This window comes from Neodiprion virginianus, chromosome 1 (genome assembly GCF_021901495.1).
Source record: "Neodiprion virginianus isolate iyNeoVirg1 chromosome 1, iyNeoVirg1.1, whole genome shotgun sequence".
Lineage (NCBI taxonomy): Eukaryota > Metazoa > Arthropoda > Insecta > Hymenoptera > Diprionidae > Neodiprion > Neodiprion virginianus.
Window position 1 is genome coordinate 39,573,140 of NC_060877.1, and position 18,875 is coordinate 39,592,014.

The following is an 18,875-nucleotide window of genomic DNA, read 5'->3' on the forward strand; positions in this document are numbered from 1 at the left end:
GGAAATAACATATGCGGCATTCAGTTGTTTTCAGTAAATAGCTGAAGGGGCAGACTTGAGACGACCATAAGATGGTGTATAAGGAGAACCACGGTCTACGCCTGACGGTCACCAGAAGACGGAACTATACCATATTATTAGGATCTGGAGTAAAGTTTATTTTTGCCTCCGCCTTTCTTCTTCCATGTATACCGCACTGCGCCAGAAGAAGAGACATCCTAATTCCGGAGAAAGGACAAACACTAGCTGGACATGAGTGGGCACGAGTGCAGCTTCACATAGGAAAGCACATCGCACGAGGATTAGTTTCGAGCGAAACTTGGAGAACCAGCAGCAGACGATAGCAATAACGGTAATAGCAATAATAATAGGACTAATAACAGTAGGGGCACTCTGTCTGTGTATAAATGTACAATTTTCATCCTAGTTCAGGCGCTAAAGACTTTTTACAAAGTCGGACTAGAGAAGCTGCGCAAGTATATTTTTCCAGATAATTTCACTACAACTGCACACTTATTTACAGAATGCAATTCACCAGGTCGCAAGTCTTGTGTTTTAAATTTTCACCCGGTCCACTTATTTCGGATCGCATGGCACGATTAATAACAGTAACGCATCAACCCAGTCCTCGTGTATTAGATTTACACGTCCATACGTACAGGTTTCGTCTTTAAGCTGCAATTTCTTGGCAGGGGCTCTCGAAACGAGAAAAGACGATGAAAAAGAAAGAAATTTGTTGTAGGGTAGGGTGAAAATAGAAGGACCCTGCGTTTCGTGGAATATCAAGACCTAGAATTTGTCGAGCTTAAGGTATACTGCGGTTTCATCTGCTCAGAGAATTTTTCTCAAGAAGCTTAGGCAGGGCTTAGATTCTCATCCAACTAACCAAGGGGACATGCTGTAGTCTAGCAGTAAAACTTGTCTCTCTGGCTGACTGTAGAAGAATTCGCGGAGTTGAGAGATTTTTCACGAAGAAGCCTGCGTTAGTACAGAGTTGTTCTCTTATTGGTTCAATTTTTGAAAGAAGGGACTCCTGACTTTTTCTCTATAGCGAGTCCATGATTCCCGACCATGCAGCTGCAGATGATATTCATAAGGATAGAGAGGAAGGAGAGAGAGACTCGAGTAACCTTTTTGAATTTCAAATTATGCTTCACAGTTTCAATTACACGACTATGGTATCAGGATTGTTAATTTTTAATTGATCCTAGATGTGCCAAAGGAATCTCAACGCGATTACAGAAAGAAATTGGTAATGCGAGTGAAAATTATACAGGTCGATAACATTTTTTTTTTAATTTTTAGTTACTATTGAGATAGGTAAATGTTGATTCTATGTATCAAATAATAACCAAAACCTTTATTTATTACTCATAAAGTTCGTTTTTGTCGTTTGTACGTTGATAAGTAAGTCTAAAAGATTTTGTTTCATAATTAATATGGGTGTCTATTCGGAAGAACAAGGAAAACATTTACACTAAGATGTAATGGACTTCATCGTTATTAACGCCATCAGGGGCAGTATAATGAGAGCATCACGGGGGGTTTGGGGGTTTGATACGAGAAAGTCCATACGAAAATAGAAAAAGTACGAAAAATATTGATTTTTAAACTTTGTTTATCAATTCTTTTACATTTGTAGTTTATTATTAATTATTGTTTTTCACAAAAGCGATTTCAATGCAAAGCTGTAGTTCGTTTAATTTTTAGTTACAACAAATGTTTGAGAAAATAGGTTATTCTTCTTAAAATCCGAAATATCGTTCTGGTTTCGACAATAAGCAAACTTTATCAAATAAAACTATTTTTTTCATTTATTGGTTATGTAGAAGAAATCAAAATTTGACACATAGAACCCAGACTCAAAATTCGTGTTGACCGGTAGTATTCGACACGTTATGATCCCACGCGGATAATTTTGCGTTGAATGTACGCGTTGCGTAAAATAGTTACAATATTGGATAATATTGCACAGAGTAATTTTGTGTAAGCTCGATACGAAGGGTATGTGCGTACACATATATATCTCTACGTATATTATATACACTTGAAACATTTGGGTGAATAGATAACTTTCTTTTTCTCTCTTTTCTTCTCTGCCTCCTTTTCCATCTGGTGGGTAAATATGTACGATGAAGAAAGACGGGGTAGAGAGATAAAAATCCATTGAAATGTAATTTCCTTTGGCGAGAATGAGCTCGAGTTTGAAGGCGAGGCATGTCTTGTCGGTGGTAGGTATTAGATATCCAGTCAAAAAGGCTGTATTTTTAATTTAGCTAGAGAAGAGCTTTATTTTATATCCTCACCCTACGGCGTTCGCTCTTCTGCCCCCCCCCCCCCCCCTCGCCCCTCTTCACCCTCTTTTCCCTCCACCCCATCCACCCCGTCCCGATCCCTTTCTCTTTACGGCCACCGCTCTCTCGAGCTGTCTTAGCGGAGCAAGCGAAGAGTCTTTCTTTTGAGAGTGCACACAATATAAAATAAAATGTGAGACTGTGGAGAAGATGAGGTTACCCGTCGTTATACACTGCTGGCCAGCCTCCTTCTACTTCTCGGTAACCACTACCACGACTACGACGATATACTTCGGTGGCGACTACTTCACTTTTTTGTGTACTATCCTTTTTTTTCTGCAGTTTTTGTTTCTTCGTTCTTCATTGATCAAACTTTTTTCTTATACTTATCCGTTTTCTCTTTGACTATGTTATTTATGCGAATAGTTCGTTTCACTGTCGGATGAAATGTCGCAGGATCCGCAAACCCTGAACACTGTTCTAATGCATGATCGTGTGTTAATTGAACGTAGAGAAGCAAGTGAAATGAATCGATTACAATTTGGAAACTGTTTTGTGTTAGAAGTTGGTGAATTTTTGATGAAGAAAAAAGTGCTGGATTTATTTTACATCCCAATACACGCGCGACGGAATTTGACAAGTTTGAAGAACATTCGCGAATGTTACTTCAACATACCGTTGAGAAATTCTCACGGCAATCCCTGTAACGTTTACTCGAAAAAAATGTAATCCATGTAATTATCCGAGAGGTTATTTGTCGCGTTTCCTTTCGTGAAAAAAAGAATGAGGGAAGTTATCACCCGGCGAATGAAAAGTTGAGGTTCCACCGAATCTCCACGTTTTACGACCTATGCCGCGTGTGTCTGTGTGCTCAGTTATTTTTTATTTACCAAGATATCTCGGGAACGAATGAATGGATTTGGATGATTTTGGTCTCATTCGACGGGGTTTTTTTTAGCTTAAAACTTGATCGTTGTATTAGTTTTCGCCTTATTTGAATAACTAAATGAAAAACATTTCATTTGATGGTGTTTCATGAGCTCGAAATGCACCAGAGAAAAAAATTCTCAGGCTGGCCCATCAAGGTTAATCAGATTAACTAATTTTTTTAATTTATTTTGGGTTAGTACATAACATTTTTCGTAAAAAAAATTGCTGATTTCTCATTCATCTGATGTTCCTGATTAACCGAGACACCCTTTACCTTACGTTACCAATTCCGAAAAGGATTCAAAGTTGAAATTGAACCGAAAATACACATTATTTGAAAATATCAATGAAGGGAATTACTATTTCGTTTCCAGCATATAGGTATGAATTTCTGTAAGATCCGCGTGGTTGAGAACGCCATGCCATACTCGCGAGGTGGGTGTGGAGGCTGTTTGTCTCGGGTTAAGGCGACACGAATGGTATAAGGTATGATGGATGTGCGGGCGTGGACCATCTCGCGTTACCGCGCCGACCTTCTGAGTGAATTGTTTCCAGCGCGCATGTGACACACGAGTCTTTTTCACGATCCTCAAATATTTGTAGATATTCTTGTTCAAACAAGAAATTACGCAAATTGTGTGCAGTTAACTTGACCAAATCCAACGACCTTTCATATCAACTCCTCAAGTACAGGTACAAAGCTGTATCCAAGGTACGAGTACACAATATAGTTCAAATTCACGATTGTTTAGCGCTCACAGACAGTTGATGATGAAAATTGACTGTTTTTATTTGTTATCTAATTTGTCGACGGGCTTTATTTTTCATTTACCGGTGATTCACAAATCAGGTTATACGAAAGCATAGGCCAAGAGGCTGGAGGGGCGATCAAGTCCAGAAATGTGAAAAGGGGCGGATTGGCGGATCATTTACGGAGTATAAGAAATTATTATAAGAAAGAAAAATTGTTTCACCGAGGTGTAAGATCAATGAGAAAGTATAATTAGGAGTAGCAGGGAATCTGTTGAGGGTTGATTTTTCGAAGATTGGATTTACGTTTATTGAATTTATTTAGGAGAAATTAATGGGAAATAGAGGCATACCTTACACCCTCAATTACATCGACGTAGATGATACATTAGATCGACTAAATTGACGGGGGAGGTGTAGGCACTAAAGCCAATCTGATTATTGCTAATTGAAGGAGGGGCGGCTTCTTCTTTCTCCTAACCCTTGCCTACAGCGGCAAAACCGATTCTCTCCCTCCTTCATTTCCCACTTCCTCGTCTATAGCGGCTCGGCGGAGGAAACTTCCCGTGACTCCAGACGGATCGGACCGTCCAACCAACCCCTGATTCTTTCTACTCGCTCGCTCCCTTACAGAGATTCAACTCGGGCCAAGGGTTTGAACCAACTGACGAGGATAATTGAGATCGGCTATCGATCGAAGTGAGACTCTATATCACAAGTACTGATTTGGGAAAATTTTGAGTTCGCCTCCCTGCAAGTCCGAAACATTTGGGAAAGAGTCAGGAGGCAGTGCCTGGCAAAAGTAAAATGGAAGTAAAAAAATCAAAAATCGCTCAGACATAGCAACTGACGTAGTTGGAGAAAAAGGTATTAACCGGAAACACGTTTTTGGCCCTCCTTGAATTGGCAGGGTGATAATTGTACCTACGGTAAGTGTACCAGTTATTGAGACGTTTACTCCCAACTGTTGACCCTTTTATTTTCCAAAATTATAAATTGACGGCACAAATTATGAACTTCTCAATGACAAAAACCAATTTCTAGAGGGTTAGGAATTTATCTACAATGACTACTATTACAGATCATCAGAAAGGGGGGCAAAGCGGGTGATTTCACCCTTTCTAACAATATTGTACACAACGAGTTGCCAGATCCGCAAGATCCCGGCCGACCCCCGCATACAACCAAAATTACTACCGGATCACACCGCAAGATCCGAGGAAGCTGCCTGTAGGTACCCGGCAATCAGTCAGAATTGCAATTAGTCAAGTCGAGTTGGCTATTTAGCCTACGGTTTCGTCTGGTCGGTCGAATTTTCGCGTCGATTCGTTAGATATTCGGCGGTGAATGAGGGAGCGGGCGGAGGCGGATTGGATGTATGCGAGATAATGCTGTTATTCGAATGACACGGGTCGCTAGGTCAGCGGGCGGTCTGACTCAACAGCCAGGCATCGTGAGCGAGCTAATGTACGGAGATCATTCGGGGTATTCCGCCCCCGAAACCCCCTGGATCGTGCTCGCTGCAGGCAACCCGCTTCACCTGGGATATATCCGCCGACCGGCTTACGATCGGAGAAACGGCGACGACCGTCCGACCAATCCTCGACGAAACCTCTCGTCGTTACCCCATCGTCGTGTCGAAGTAAGCAGCAGGCGGTTAGCCGAGCGCTTCCATCTCCACCGTGATCTATGCATCCCCAATCGAACCCTCTTGTACCGTAGTTACGGTATGAGGAGCTTTGGGGCGTGTATAAACTGCTTTGTGCAGCCCATTTGGAAAACACACACATACCGGCAGTGAATCTTGATTGTGATGTGCCATAAATTGATTGTTTTGTGTCGTTTTTTTCGGATTCCTGTTTACTTCTCTAGTCTTTCAATACTATCGTAGCCATTCTGTTTTCAAATCATTGCTAAACGAAGAAACTGAGTTCACATTAGTTTCTTCATCCCGGACGAATGTACATCCTATCCATATGCTCTGATGGAAGAAATTCAATATCTAACAAGGTCGCTGCCTGCAATTTCATGGTACTACTCGGAAAGGCGCAACTGCATGAAGTGAACGTCATCAGTCGGCACGTCACACCTGTTTCTTATAGATCTTGTGTTGATGCCAAGATGAACTGCTGTGTGCGAAAAACAAAACGCGTAGGATAGATGCGGTGAGGCACCGAATTCGTTGAAGAGTTCAATACGAAGAAAGAAGTCAGAGCCCAGGGCACTGAATCGGATGAGGGATGTCTCTGGTTTCTCGTCGTTGTTACGTATATAAGGTATCTGCAGGTGCGCCATGCGTAGAAAATACGGTTGAGAGTCGTGGGTGTATTATAGAGGGGCTTCAGGATGATCTCGTGGATATCTACCCCGGTATCAAGCTGTAGGCAATGCGGAGCAAAACAGAATTGGCAAGGTAGAGACTCTGGAAACGTTGCAGCAGCGTAGGTATATCAGGAAACCAATCGTCAAACTTTCCCAGTTCCCTATTACGCTCCCGGCCTTTCCTATCTCCTCTCTACACGTACGTGTACGGTGTTATACACGTACAATGTACACGATTTGACGTTGCATGCGGGACTTCTGCCTTTCGATGCAGCCACTACAATGCAGACCCAGGCTAAAAACCTGCATACAACGAATTATAAATTTGGAAAATTGGGTTTCGAGGAGAATAACAAAAGCGTGGCTGAGTCTGCGTTTTACCCATTTGTCAAAGTTGAATCTCATATCCATACCTACTGGCTCCGTTAGCGCGATATGCAACTATAGTGAAAAATTGTTACAGCCATAAATTGCGAATATCACTAGCGGCACGTAGATCCAAGACAGGCCGTTAAGGGTTGAATCTACAGAGTGTGTGGTACACGCGATTAATCACCGAGGTTATACCAAAGAATAGGGGAAGCGAAGCAGAGGGATGGGCACTGTGCAAATATCCGCATGCACGTCGTGAATTTTATCACACAGGAACTCCTTAGTCGGTACAAGTGTAACCGTGTTTGTCACCTCACAGAATTATCGGAAAAATTGTGAAACGCGGCCTTTTTTTCCAAGTTTTCTTAGTTTTGGATTTTATCAGTTTTTCAGCAAGTTGCGTAGTATCGAATTAATCTTTGTAAGCAGTGCACGGATATTTAGATCGATTCGAGACCATGCAGGTACGGCAATGCTTCGTAAACTGAGATGATTTTTTTTTAGACGAAACGATGCAAAAGAACGAAAATAAATAAATTGTTTAAATATGAATCATGTAGCAGAATAAAGAGAAGAACCTAATAAGCACGATATGCCAATCACACTGAAATCAACTTCTTGAAATTGTCAGGAATCTAATTGCGGTGATATGCTCGTGATGTTGCTGGAAGAGCTCAGGTCTCCTTAAACTCACCGAAACGAAGGAGATAACTAGGTCCCCAGGTGAAATTATCACTGAAACCCTTTCGTATTCCAGAGATAAAGAATCCCACAGAATTCTTATGGAAATTGGCTTCCGGTCGAATTAACTGGATCTCCAGTATGTTATAGTACATATCCTCTCGATAAAAAGTTCTCATGGACACAAGTTCCAAAAATCAGGAGTTTCCGAGGTACAGGCTTCGGAGGGAAGGTGTCCAGATATTTTGATATCTGTGGATTTCGTGGTTTCCATGAATTATAAGTTCTTCAAAGGGATTCGAATTCAAACAAATTACTAAAAAACTGCCCTGTTGACTCTCAAAGATAGGCAGGAAGCCGTTATTAATTCTATCGATGCATTGATTCCATCCACGAACTCGCTGGTTCACCGGAAGAAGGTGCAATGTCAGATTTCACGTACAGAACGAGAGCCTCCGCGTCTTGCCACAATCGACTTGTCCTGTTTTTCACGCCTTTGCGGAGTCCCTTTGAATCGGCTGTGCAGTTTTTCATGGATGTGTTTGATTCCAGGTCCCCTTTAAAACTTTGGCATTCGTAAAGATCGCGTAATCCATAGATATCAAAAAATTCATACACCCCCCTTCCGAAGCCTGACTTTTGGAAACTACTAATTTTTGGGACTTGTATCCACGAGAATTTTTAATCGCGAGGATGTGTACTGTAACATAATCAAAATCGAGCCAATTCGACCGGCAATCCTTTTCTATAAGAATTCTCCGGGTTCCGTTAGGTTACAGAAAGTAGAAAGGAGGACACTTCTTCAAGTCGCGAACAAAGAGAGATAATTCACTGTATTCTTCTCAGAATGCAAATTTCCGACTTTGCCTGCGAGGTTACAACCCTGACGCGGGCATGCGATTATGTGGTATTTGGTTTGAGGATCAGGTAATGGGCGAGATAGGCTTGCGCCGGAAGTGACGTGCGATTGAAGCCGTGACATCGACCCAGCACCGAGAGATTTTGGTTAAAGCGATTGGAGCAAAATGCCTTTGCCTCGACATACCGGCACGGCGCCACACCGCGACCGTGGTGGTCGAGACAGAGTCTTAATTAAAACCCGATAGCCCGTAGTAATGACCTGGCATTGGTCCCGGGACCCTTGCAGGATGAGACACAGTCCCTGTTCGACAAACGATCGCCGCGATGAAATGGGAAACGCCGGCGTTGTGTTGGATATCTGTTCGATCGTCATCTAATGCCGCTAATACTCTGTTCTCCTGTACCGAACAATGCCTTCTGACTTTATACACTCCAGCCGTTTTAAGCCACATCGACTGTAAAGGGTTCATTATCACCCCAGTCCGTTGAGCCTCGCGACACGTGACAATTTGTTGGTGCCAGATCGGAAATACCAGACCTTATTGGTCTCGGATCACCCCAAAAATTCGCAGAGTTCAGCCTTGAATCTCCTTCTAGATATTCAACGTGAACCATTGGATTAAAATCTTCGACTACAGTTTGTTGGGAGATTCAAGTGTCAGGAAGGTTTCATATTCGTATTTATTAATCATCTTTCGCAGAATTTTGAATACCCTGATAGTGTTTTTCTCCCGCAGTGTACCTCCTCCCTCGAAACTACGCAGCGTGTAAGAGATCGTTCGTTCGGTACCTAATATACTACCTCCGTCACTGCGCTCTCGTCGTTGAGACAGAGGAAAGTATACAAGGCAAAGCTGTTTCCCAAGGGGCTAACAAAAGCTATACTTTACGCCGGGATGGACACTTTGATCGATTTTAGCCGGACGTGGAAGCAAAGTAAACCAAGGGACCTGCTAGAATCCAACGGGACGTTCGGGGACGTAAGGCTCGGTGTGACTTAATCCTTTTTAATTAAGCCCTCTTTCGATCGTTTCGTCGCGGGTACTTGCCGAAGGACAGCGAAACTGGCACGGCCAGGCTTGACTGCTCCCACACAATATACTGCGAAGACTTCGTACACGCCAAGTGATGTAGTACGTAATATGCGAGAATCGGGATTGATTGTTATCTTGGGTTTTACTTTGCTTATGTACTCACCTCAGCCAATGACGTTTTGTTACGGTTGTATGACAGCAGATGGCGTCGTACTGATCAGCTATCCACACTATTAGGATTATGTAGAAAGCAGTGGTCGTGTCGTTGAAGAACTCGGACATGATTGCCTCCATTCCTGGAAGACAATAAATGAGACAATGATATCAAAATGACCCAAGTTTTCATCGACTATTGAAACAAAAAAGGCCCATTGTCAGATACGCCATTCGCAACGATGTACTAATATAATTTTTTTTTTTTTATACTTTTCGATATTAAAAAATTTTTCAAACGGTACTTCGTAAAACTTCTAGTGAATTCAGGGGACTTTCGGATTACCCGATGCACAATAACGTTTCAAAATTAAAATACAAGTAAGCTTAGGTTTAATTACACCTCGTCGCGCGATTTAACGCGAACCGACGCAGTCGCAACTTGAGTTCGGTGACCACATATGCCGCGATCTTGAGCTCGCGATTAGTCAATTACAAATCTTGTGCCATTTGAGGCAATGTTTATCATATGGAGGGTACAGAGGTATGACGGACTATCTCCCTCTATAAAAAGTGTTCATAAAATAGAGTACAATTAAGGTTGCACTGTTGTAGTAAAAATTCCAGAAAGCGGTAATCAGATTAAACTCTGATCGCTTATTAGCGCCATTCTGGTGACATTTTGAACCACTATTTGTCGCATTTTGGTGGACACTTTTTCAGTTGGAAACCCATGTGAGATAATTCTCTTTACCTCTACCCTCCATAGTTTACCACATGCCACACATAGACTGAATTACTGCTTCCAAGATTGAACGCTGATACTTGAAGTTGGAAAGGTACGTTTAAGTTTGATGGAAAGAAAAAATTGAGTATATTAACAATAAATATGATAACATAAAATTACGATCTTTCATCTGAACAGAAATACGTCAACACATGGACACATATACTAACCAATACATATTAGGTAATACACGTTATACGAATACGTAAGCGGTTTTCTATGTATACATATAAATGCACCTCTTCCTTAGAATAAGAAGCTCGTTTTTCTCTCGGGGTTCCAGTGTGGCTACGAGAACTCTTACGACTCCTTTTTCCGAAAAAAGGAAGATCGAAAAGACGGACCTAGAAGTTGACTAATGTTCTCGAGCTGTTAAGTTGATTTGATAGAAGTCCCCCCTTCCTACACTCTCCTGGAGGATCCCTGACACCCTTACGACGTTCTCATCATTCCCGTTCTAATCTGAAATTTATACATACAGCTGCATCCCGTATTGCGGGTGAATTCGTATGAGACAACCATAGATCCTGAGTTTTTGCGGAGAACAAACGATTCGACTGTACCCACTCTTGAGAATAGATGGATGACCCTATCTAGGTAGAGAAAAATTCGAACCTACCAAATCCAATTTTTTTTTTCTGTTTTTATTCATTACAGGGATTTGATTTTTGTAGGATTTCAGATCGTCTTTTTGGCAGCAGCGAGTAGTAACTGCTGTTATTTAGGTTCTATAAACCTGAGATAACACCGGCTCGCTATATTTTATCGATGCTTGGTAATGGACCTATTAATCGAATAGTTTTTGGACAATTAAATCTGTCCAGAGCAGCGTCAATTTGTCCCAGTTAAATTTAATTCAGCCATACCGGCCTGTATTACACACACCATTATGTCCCAACGAAGGCTCGACAAATTGAACAAATTATTCTTACAAATTGGACTACAAACACGACATGACCGGTTTCCTGCACCACGGGAAATTTGGGGGGGGGGGGGGGATTCACGTGTTTGTAGATGCATCATAAACATCATAATATGTACAGATTGGTAAACATTAGGGAAAATAGTGAAAGGTGCTTCATTTAGCCATACCTGATCGAGCTGAATGTAAATAAATACAGCTTGCAAGTGAATTCCAATAAAGCAATATTGATTCTGTTAACTTGCGCAACTTTTTCCCACCCATCATCCGCATCCCCGTCCCCATCCCAACCTGAATCCTTGGATATAGATATCATCTCACCACTTACACCAGGCGAAGCACCCTCATTCCAACTACGGAAAGTGTTACTCAATCGAAGATAAACACCCGAAACTTCGCAACTGTTATCGCGCTTCAACGCACCGTAATATACTCGGCTGCCATTTGTTCTTCGTAGAATCGATACGTCGATGTGTAGCTCAGGACGTTATTATCCCCCACCCCGGAGACATCGCACTTTCGAAATTCCATTCTGAAATGCTTTTACACGGTCTAATCACGCGTTACTGATATTCAAACTTTGCTCAGGCTTTACTTCTTCCGAGATTCTCTGAACGTACATCAACTTTATCTTTACCCGTGGACTAGGCACTACCAAGACGTAAAGCGTTTATAAAACACTTTGTTCCGCTCCCGGTGTTTGTGTTCTTGTGTATTAGTCTGAATACCTTTACCAACCAATTACCATGAATCAACAGTCCTGAATTTTTTGGAATGAGAAATATCTTCGTTTTGCCAACTCAATCACCATACTGCGGTTCCTTCAAACTTTAAAACTTGTAATACGGAAATAGTTCCAAGATTCACCCACATTTTTTAATTTTACATTTCATTTTCCTAAATAAGTTGAATTGGATATCGTTCTCTTTCCGATATATCTATATTTATTGGTGAAATCTTAGTGAACATATCGCGAAGCCATCAGCGAGGATTTGTTCATTTGAATAAGTCCACCATCGTCAGTTTAAACTACGAATCCGTGATGCTATCGTTTTCAGTATCTGCTACTGAAGCAACGATCAAAATAACGACTAACGTGAAGATCAGTTGGTTCACGGTACATTCGGATCATTACTGTGCTCTAAAATTTTTCCCGCCACGCGATTTAGTCGAAATAATCGTTCCGGGAGCAATTCGGCTGTAAGTCAATTAAAAACACAGACCATTACCTACATGTTCGTATCCGTATCTACGAACATGGCCGATGGCGTTAAGGTATATATATATATATATATATATATATATATATGTATATATATATATATATACATATACGCAAAGCGTAACGGAGCGTGCAGTCTCGCGTGTGCGATAATTAATTGTAATGATATACCGTATACGCGATGGGAGGTCGAGCGGGAATAATAAAAGTGCGTTTCACAAGGTGCGCCCTGCCCCTGGAAGGTGGAGGTTGCCGCATGCCGTTACTCGGTGCAAAGTAATGCGCCTCCTGATCCAGTTCGGCCGGCTGGTATCACATACCGGGTGTCAGTCATTTGGTCACGAAACAGCGAATGACCTGACTAAAACAACCAGCGCCGAAGTGATGATACGGCATCTTCGCTACCTAAATACGTTGAAACGCTTCGCTAACCGTGATTAATAGGCTGCGAACCCGGCTCACCAATGCAGCGCACGGACTCTTATCTGTGGGGTATGAAAATTAAAAGGGTTAGATCCAGGGAATCGTGCAGTAGGGGATGATAGGAATAAATATATATATATCTATAAATAATATATATATATATATATATATAAATATAAATATATATATTTATTACACCGGATCGACCGATCAGTAGCTTAAAATTCTTATGCAAAATAAATTTTTTACCAACAAATACTTCCTGTTCAATTGAAAAGGCATTTCACACACTGAATTACAAACGACATGCTGGGTTGGTTTGTACACAATGGTCACACAGCTGTATAAACGATCTCAAAATAACAAGAAAATGTCTTTCACTTCATAGTAATGAAAGTCTATCAAAAATTAAAGGAATAGAGACTTCTTTTGGGCAGTTTATTTGACTTGAAATACGGAAAACGAAAGTTGATTCGCGTTTGCGATATTTGAAGTAGCCTGAAAACTTCGAATTATAACCAACATAAACATGAATGATTTTTGAGTGGAGGAATTCTTCAAGGTGATTTAATACCCATGAAAATTCTGCATTTCAACCAAAACTAGATTTCACACCATGTCCTGCATTTCGCTGGGTGGCCATTACTGCACATCATGAAATAATTACTTTCTGTACTGTATTGTTATACTCTTTAGCCGGGTTATAAATATCCCCAAAAAGAAGGATTGCACATTTCAATCCATCTTTTTATGCTGAGCAATCGAAAGCGAGAGAATTTTGAAACAAGCTAACAGCGTATCCAGTCTCGTTGAAAGTAGTAAGAGGGAAAGAAAAGATGAAGAATCGACGTTGGGTAATTAGTTTTTTGACCAGACACTCGGCGACGCGACGCGGTTCCTCCCACCCCTACAGCGTGAGGGTGACAAGATGGAGCCTAAAACGAAATAGCATCTCCGGAATGCTAATGAAGCGCCGACGAGATCGCCGAAGCGTGCCATGCTTGTAGCTGTTTCTTTTTGACGCCCTTCCCAATTGTCACCCTATTTTTTGTACCCAACTTTTCTCTTTATTTCAATTTCTACATTCATTTACTTTTTTTCAATTTCGGACTCGCTAACGAGCTCGGATAACGGTATACATAGGCAGGTACATAACACCGAGTAGCCAATTGATCGTGTACGAAAGTATTACCGAGTTGTTGGAGTGAAAAGTTCATCGATCAGTTTCAACGCATTTAAATTGGTTCACAGCGTTCGACTCGTCGATCGCGACCGACATAATTGCTCGGCGTTGCGAGGGCGCTGTGGCCGTCATACACAAATATGTACAGGTATGTGCAAACTCGTGTCTCTGCTGTGAATACCTGCGTTCGATCCATACGAAACGGTACCAAACGGACGACGAATGGAAATTAACTAAATCACAGCGATTTCCTCAATGCGTTGCGAGTACTGGAAAAACGTATAATTGAATTTTCGATAAACATTGAAGTTCGTCTCATGGTGCGGTGGTTTCGGGAACACGCAAAGCATACTTTTCAGGAGGTTTATATTGTTAAGTTGGATTTGAGTAATTTTGATTTCACATTGTTTCTGTTTTCTTTCTTACTTTTTTTCTTTTTTTTTGCACTATTTATGACCCCCCTCAAAGCGCCGAAACGTCAGGTATTTTTGACAGTTTTCATGGGTCCTACGACACTAAGAAACTACACTCATTATATCGTTAAAACAGCTGCAGGCTCCAGTCATACCTAATGAAAATAGTATAAAGCATGGGTTGCAGTACCTGGCCTAAAAAAGAAAAATTCGCTGGGGCCGTAAGAAATTTATAAAATTTCCGCTGCAATTTCATCCTGGAGCTGAGATAAGATTATCGAGTTTCCCCTCGTATTACAAGGAGAATTTTAACTTCTTTATATAAACGGCGGTCTAGTAGCCATTGCGACCGTCCGGCTGCTTGCAGCGCGATTCGACCTAAGTGAGAAATGCCCAGATATAGTATGCATTTAAACTGGTGCATTACCCGGCGGCATTATCCGATCCTAAAATCTCATAGTTGTCTCTAGCCCGTAAAGGGAATAGCCTATTTCCAAAATCTAGTCAACTCTAGTTTTCGCTGTTTGCGAGAGTTCATTTTATTCGACCAGTCCGGGACTCTTGCACAGTATCGATTCCCAAATCCCAAGACCTCTCTAGCTGCTCAAACCTCAAAACAATATTGGCCATATTTATAATCGTCTTTCACTTCCATTTTTCTACGGTGTTCTTGCAATGATTCAGAGAAAATAATAATTAAAGATGCAAATTATCATCTGACTTTTATATTAATCATGTTTTAGATCGGTATAAGAAGCTTTGCTGGTTACTGCAAGTTCAGTTTTCGGAAACTTTCCTCATTATCCACGCATTACAAATATTTAATAGATTCGTTTTTGAACTATCTTTACATCAATATACCATTCGGTAAATAATTCAACACAAAGTGTTTTTCATTTACGATTTAAATATTCAAAAGTATACGTCTGTTAATTATACACCTACAATTAAACCTTGTATTACCGTATCTCCATCAAGACCCACTTTATAAGTCAATAAAGAAAATTTTAAATTATAATTTCTGTTTCACCGTGCAGAACGAACGTCAGGCTTAACAAATTCCTGGTTTCCAAATCAGAGTTATTTGTGAAATTAGGGATTTAGTCTAGCCATGTAAGAAACAGCCATATTCAAAAGAGCTATACCCATGGTAACTGTTGATTTGCATTTCTATTTCCAGTGCGGATCTTCGGTAGAAGAAAAGCGGGGCGTCGAGGAAAGGTTGGTTCAGGATAAACCGAAGTAGGGTGGTGTGTACAACGCGGTACGGAGAACGTGGAAAAAAGAGAGGGAAGAGGGTGAGCTTGTGTCAACATCGAGCAGGTATCATTGATCTGTGACGCGAGCCGTAGGGTAGAGCTAGAGGGCGTAGCTGTGACGAAGAACAGGATCAGGAGGAGGAGGACACGAAATGTTATATACCTCCGTATGTTTGTCGACGAGCATCAATGTGTACGATAAACATGTCCATCTATACACCCGGATCTTCTACGCTATTATACTTGCTTTACATATGTTTGTAACTCGCACTAATGATCGACACGAGAATGAGGAGTACGGACCCGGAGAAAGGTGGATGTGATAAGATGAGGTGCTCTTCAAACTGCCCATGCAAAATGACTTGAAGATATTAAATTCAATCAGGGAATTGTCTGCAGTCCATTGATTGCCATTGCACTCTGTTCCACGAAGCGACGAACTGCATTCCTGAGGACCGTAACTAATCGAAGTGACATACAACTAACTGATTGTGAATTAAAGCTGGATGATCCTTGTTATGGATTTATTTAGAATGGATTTGGCTATGCCAACTACTTTTTCCGCTTGTCCATTAGATTTAGGATAGTGCGGGCTTGACGTAAGAACTTGAAAGGAGTATTGTTTCGAAAACCTAAGATGTAATTTCAATAAAAGTGTATCCATTCAATCCTGACTCTAATCAGTACAATTTCTAATAAGATGATAAATAAATCATGAAATCCTCATATCGCGATTCCGAGAGGATGGGTATACCTCCGCGGCCTCTGTCAACACCGTTCATGGAAAGAATTGCGGAGGGTGCGGGACTGCAGGCTCGTGCCTCGCCGGCAGCTGCACGGCTTACAATAATTCTCGCCTTCTTTTTCATTTTCGTGGATTGGCGGCTTTTAACGGAGGCGAAGCGATACCTAATTAAGAGATCGTATTTCCCTGGGCCCAGCAATCCCCGCTTTTTACGTCGCATTGGTTCATCCAACCGAGCTGTGGGAGCTGAAAAATGCGCGTTTAACGTCGAGTTTTGGCGAGACGTCGGAAGCGCGCAAACGTTTATCAATTTCCTCCCCATCGACACCTCAGCTTTCGCTGGCACACGCGGCCGAAAGTGTCCGGCTGACACGGGCCGTTTGGCACTTGGTCATGCAGACCTAACGTAGCCGGCGCCGACCGGCGCAATTTAACTCTCAATTATGCAAAAACAGCCCCGAGGTTATGCCCGCCGGTAATCGGGTTTGACACGGATTCACTGCGAAGGCGTCACGGCGGCTGTGAAGCGGGAACTTTCTGCGTCTAATTTGAATCGTAACCTCCCCGAACGTAGATGCGGATCAATATTCGGTGGATGCCAATATCGAGAGAATGTTGCAAGACGTTTGATCGAACGCTTCGTGCTCGGACATTTTCTTTGGGAAAAAAGCTTTTGACTTGACCGGTCAAGGATAATATTTACTTCAAGTTTCAGTCGAAAACCTGATCACCCTTTTGAAAGATCCCTATTACTAAATATTAGGGAGGTCCCGAAGAAGGGCATTTTTGAACTTTAGCCGGCTCGCCCCCCAAATTAGCTCCAGATAAATTAAAAATAATTCCCTCATTTTTATACATTCATATCTCGACTGAATCTGAAAAATTTGGGAATTATTTTTTAATTATCTGGAGCCGATTTGGAGGGCAAACTCGTCAAAATCAAAAATGACCTTTTTAAGGACCACCCTACTAAATGCCTATAATAATAACAGTTGACGCTTGATTTTTCCAAAAATTTAGTTGCACTTTCAACAAAATTCACAAAAATTCGCTTCTGGAGGTTCAACTTTTTTCGAGAATGCCATTGAATCGTAGGAGGATATCTCAAACTTGAGTTGAATCGAATTTCAAACCAAATAAACACAATTCCATAACTTTCATGGGCATTTTTTAGGCAAGTTGTAGTACGGCAATCCCATGCTTCGATCATTGCCATCGCGAGCCGACATCCTGATATAATTTTGATTTGGTTGAGGTGAAAAAATTCTGTATAGGGATGACAGATCAGGGTGCCAGCGCGTGAGATCACCGACTAACTCACCCGACTCGAAGAGTATATAGGATGACGAATGGAGGGCAGGAAGCGACACGGGAACCGGAACCCATTACTCCAGATAACAACTTCCCGACGCTTCCGTTCCCTCTTCGTCGCCTCTTGCCATCCCTTCCTCTTCCATTCCGATCCTTAAAGTGTCATCTGACTGTAACCTCACCCCTGATTTCTCCCACCTTTAATATTTGTTTTGATGTTTTTTTTTTATTGCTCCTTTTTTACTCCTTGCGTAATTCATTTGCTACGGAACTAGTGGCTGTGAGACGTGGTATGACTAAAAAAAATCGAAGTAGACTTGAAAAGACTTGAAAACAAACAATTCACAAAGACCCCCGGGTTAGTCATAAAATAAAAAAACGCTTAAAATCTTGATCCTTTCAGCACTGATTTGATTTTTTCAAAAAAGATAGTAGGATGCTCGGCTAACCATTGAACGAGGAAAAGCCGCAGTCGGAACTTTGATATTCTAGCCATTGATCTTGGCGCCTGAAAAGCTTCTACCTGGAGAGCCCAACTGTTGCGTGTTCATTAGAAATTTATGCAGAAAGTTGGGTAAGCCATTACGGGAAACGATAAGTGAGCAAACCGATTCAAATCACACTTCGGCCGATACGGACTTGTGTCGCTGTCTATGGGCAGCAAGTAAGTTGAGATTGACATTTGAACTGCCAATCGATGAATGATTGGACTGATGGATTGATTTACGGATCACTTTCGGAACCAGATACTGTAGAATTGTTGTCAATTCTCAAGTACGTTAAACATTACTTACCGACAAGGGCCAGGATAACCGTGAGCAATGGTGCTGCAGGGAATGATACTGTCACGTTGAATTCGAGCATCTGGAGGAGGTCCACTGAAACATGAGAACAAATTGAAAATATTACTATTCGGTTCACTTTCCATCCTTTACAGTGAATATCGAACCTGAAAGTTCCGCATAACTCAATTCTGGAGTCGGAGTTCAAACAGATTGTGATTTCAGATTGAATCATTGAAAGAAGTTTTAATACATTGCAAAAATAGGCTTTCATACGCTTGTAATTCTGAAGCCTCATGTACAGGTATACATCAAAAAACTTCTTATTCGATGAGTTTCGATTGAAAATTTGTTCAATCTCATTGTTTCTTTGAAATTTGAGACGTCTTTAAGGAATTACAATTTCTGTCACCGTATGGTGTAGCCCTTAT

At 41.4% G+C, this 18,875-nt stretch overlaps 1 protein-coding gene across 6 annotated transcripts in view; it reads right to left on the reverse strand.

Annotated features, from left to right (window-relative positions):
- LOC124310428 (membralin) overlaps positions 1 to 18,875 on the reverse strand; it is an 80,344-nt gene that overhangs the window by 33,307 nt on the left and 28,162 nt on the right. For all 6 annotated transcript variants that reach the window (XM_046774358.1, XM_046774359.1, XM_046774363.1 and 3 more), the window contains 2 exons: positions 18,457 to 18,540; positions 9,408 to 9,540 (listed from right to left, as the gene is read on the reverse strand). In XM_046774358.1, the coding sequence (XP_046630314.1) occupies positions 9,408 to 9,540; positions 18,457 to 18,540 (217 nt within the window). The remainder of the gene's footprint in view (positions 1 to 9,407; positions 9,541 to 18,456; positions 18,541 to 18,875) is intronic.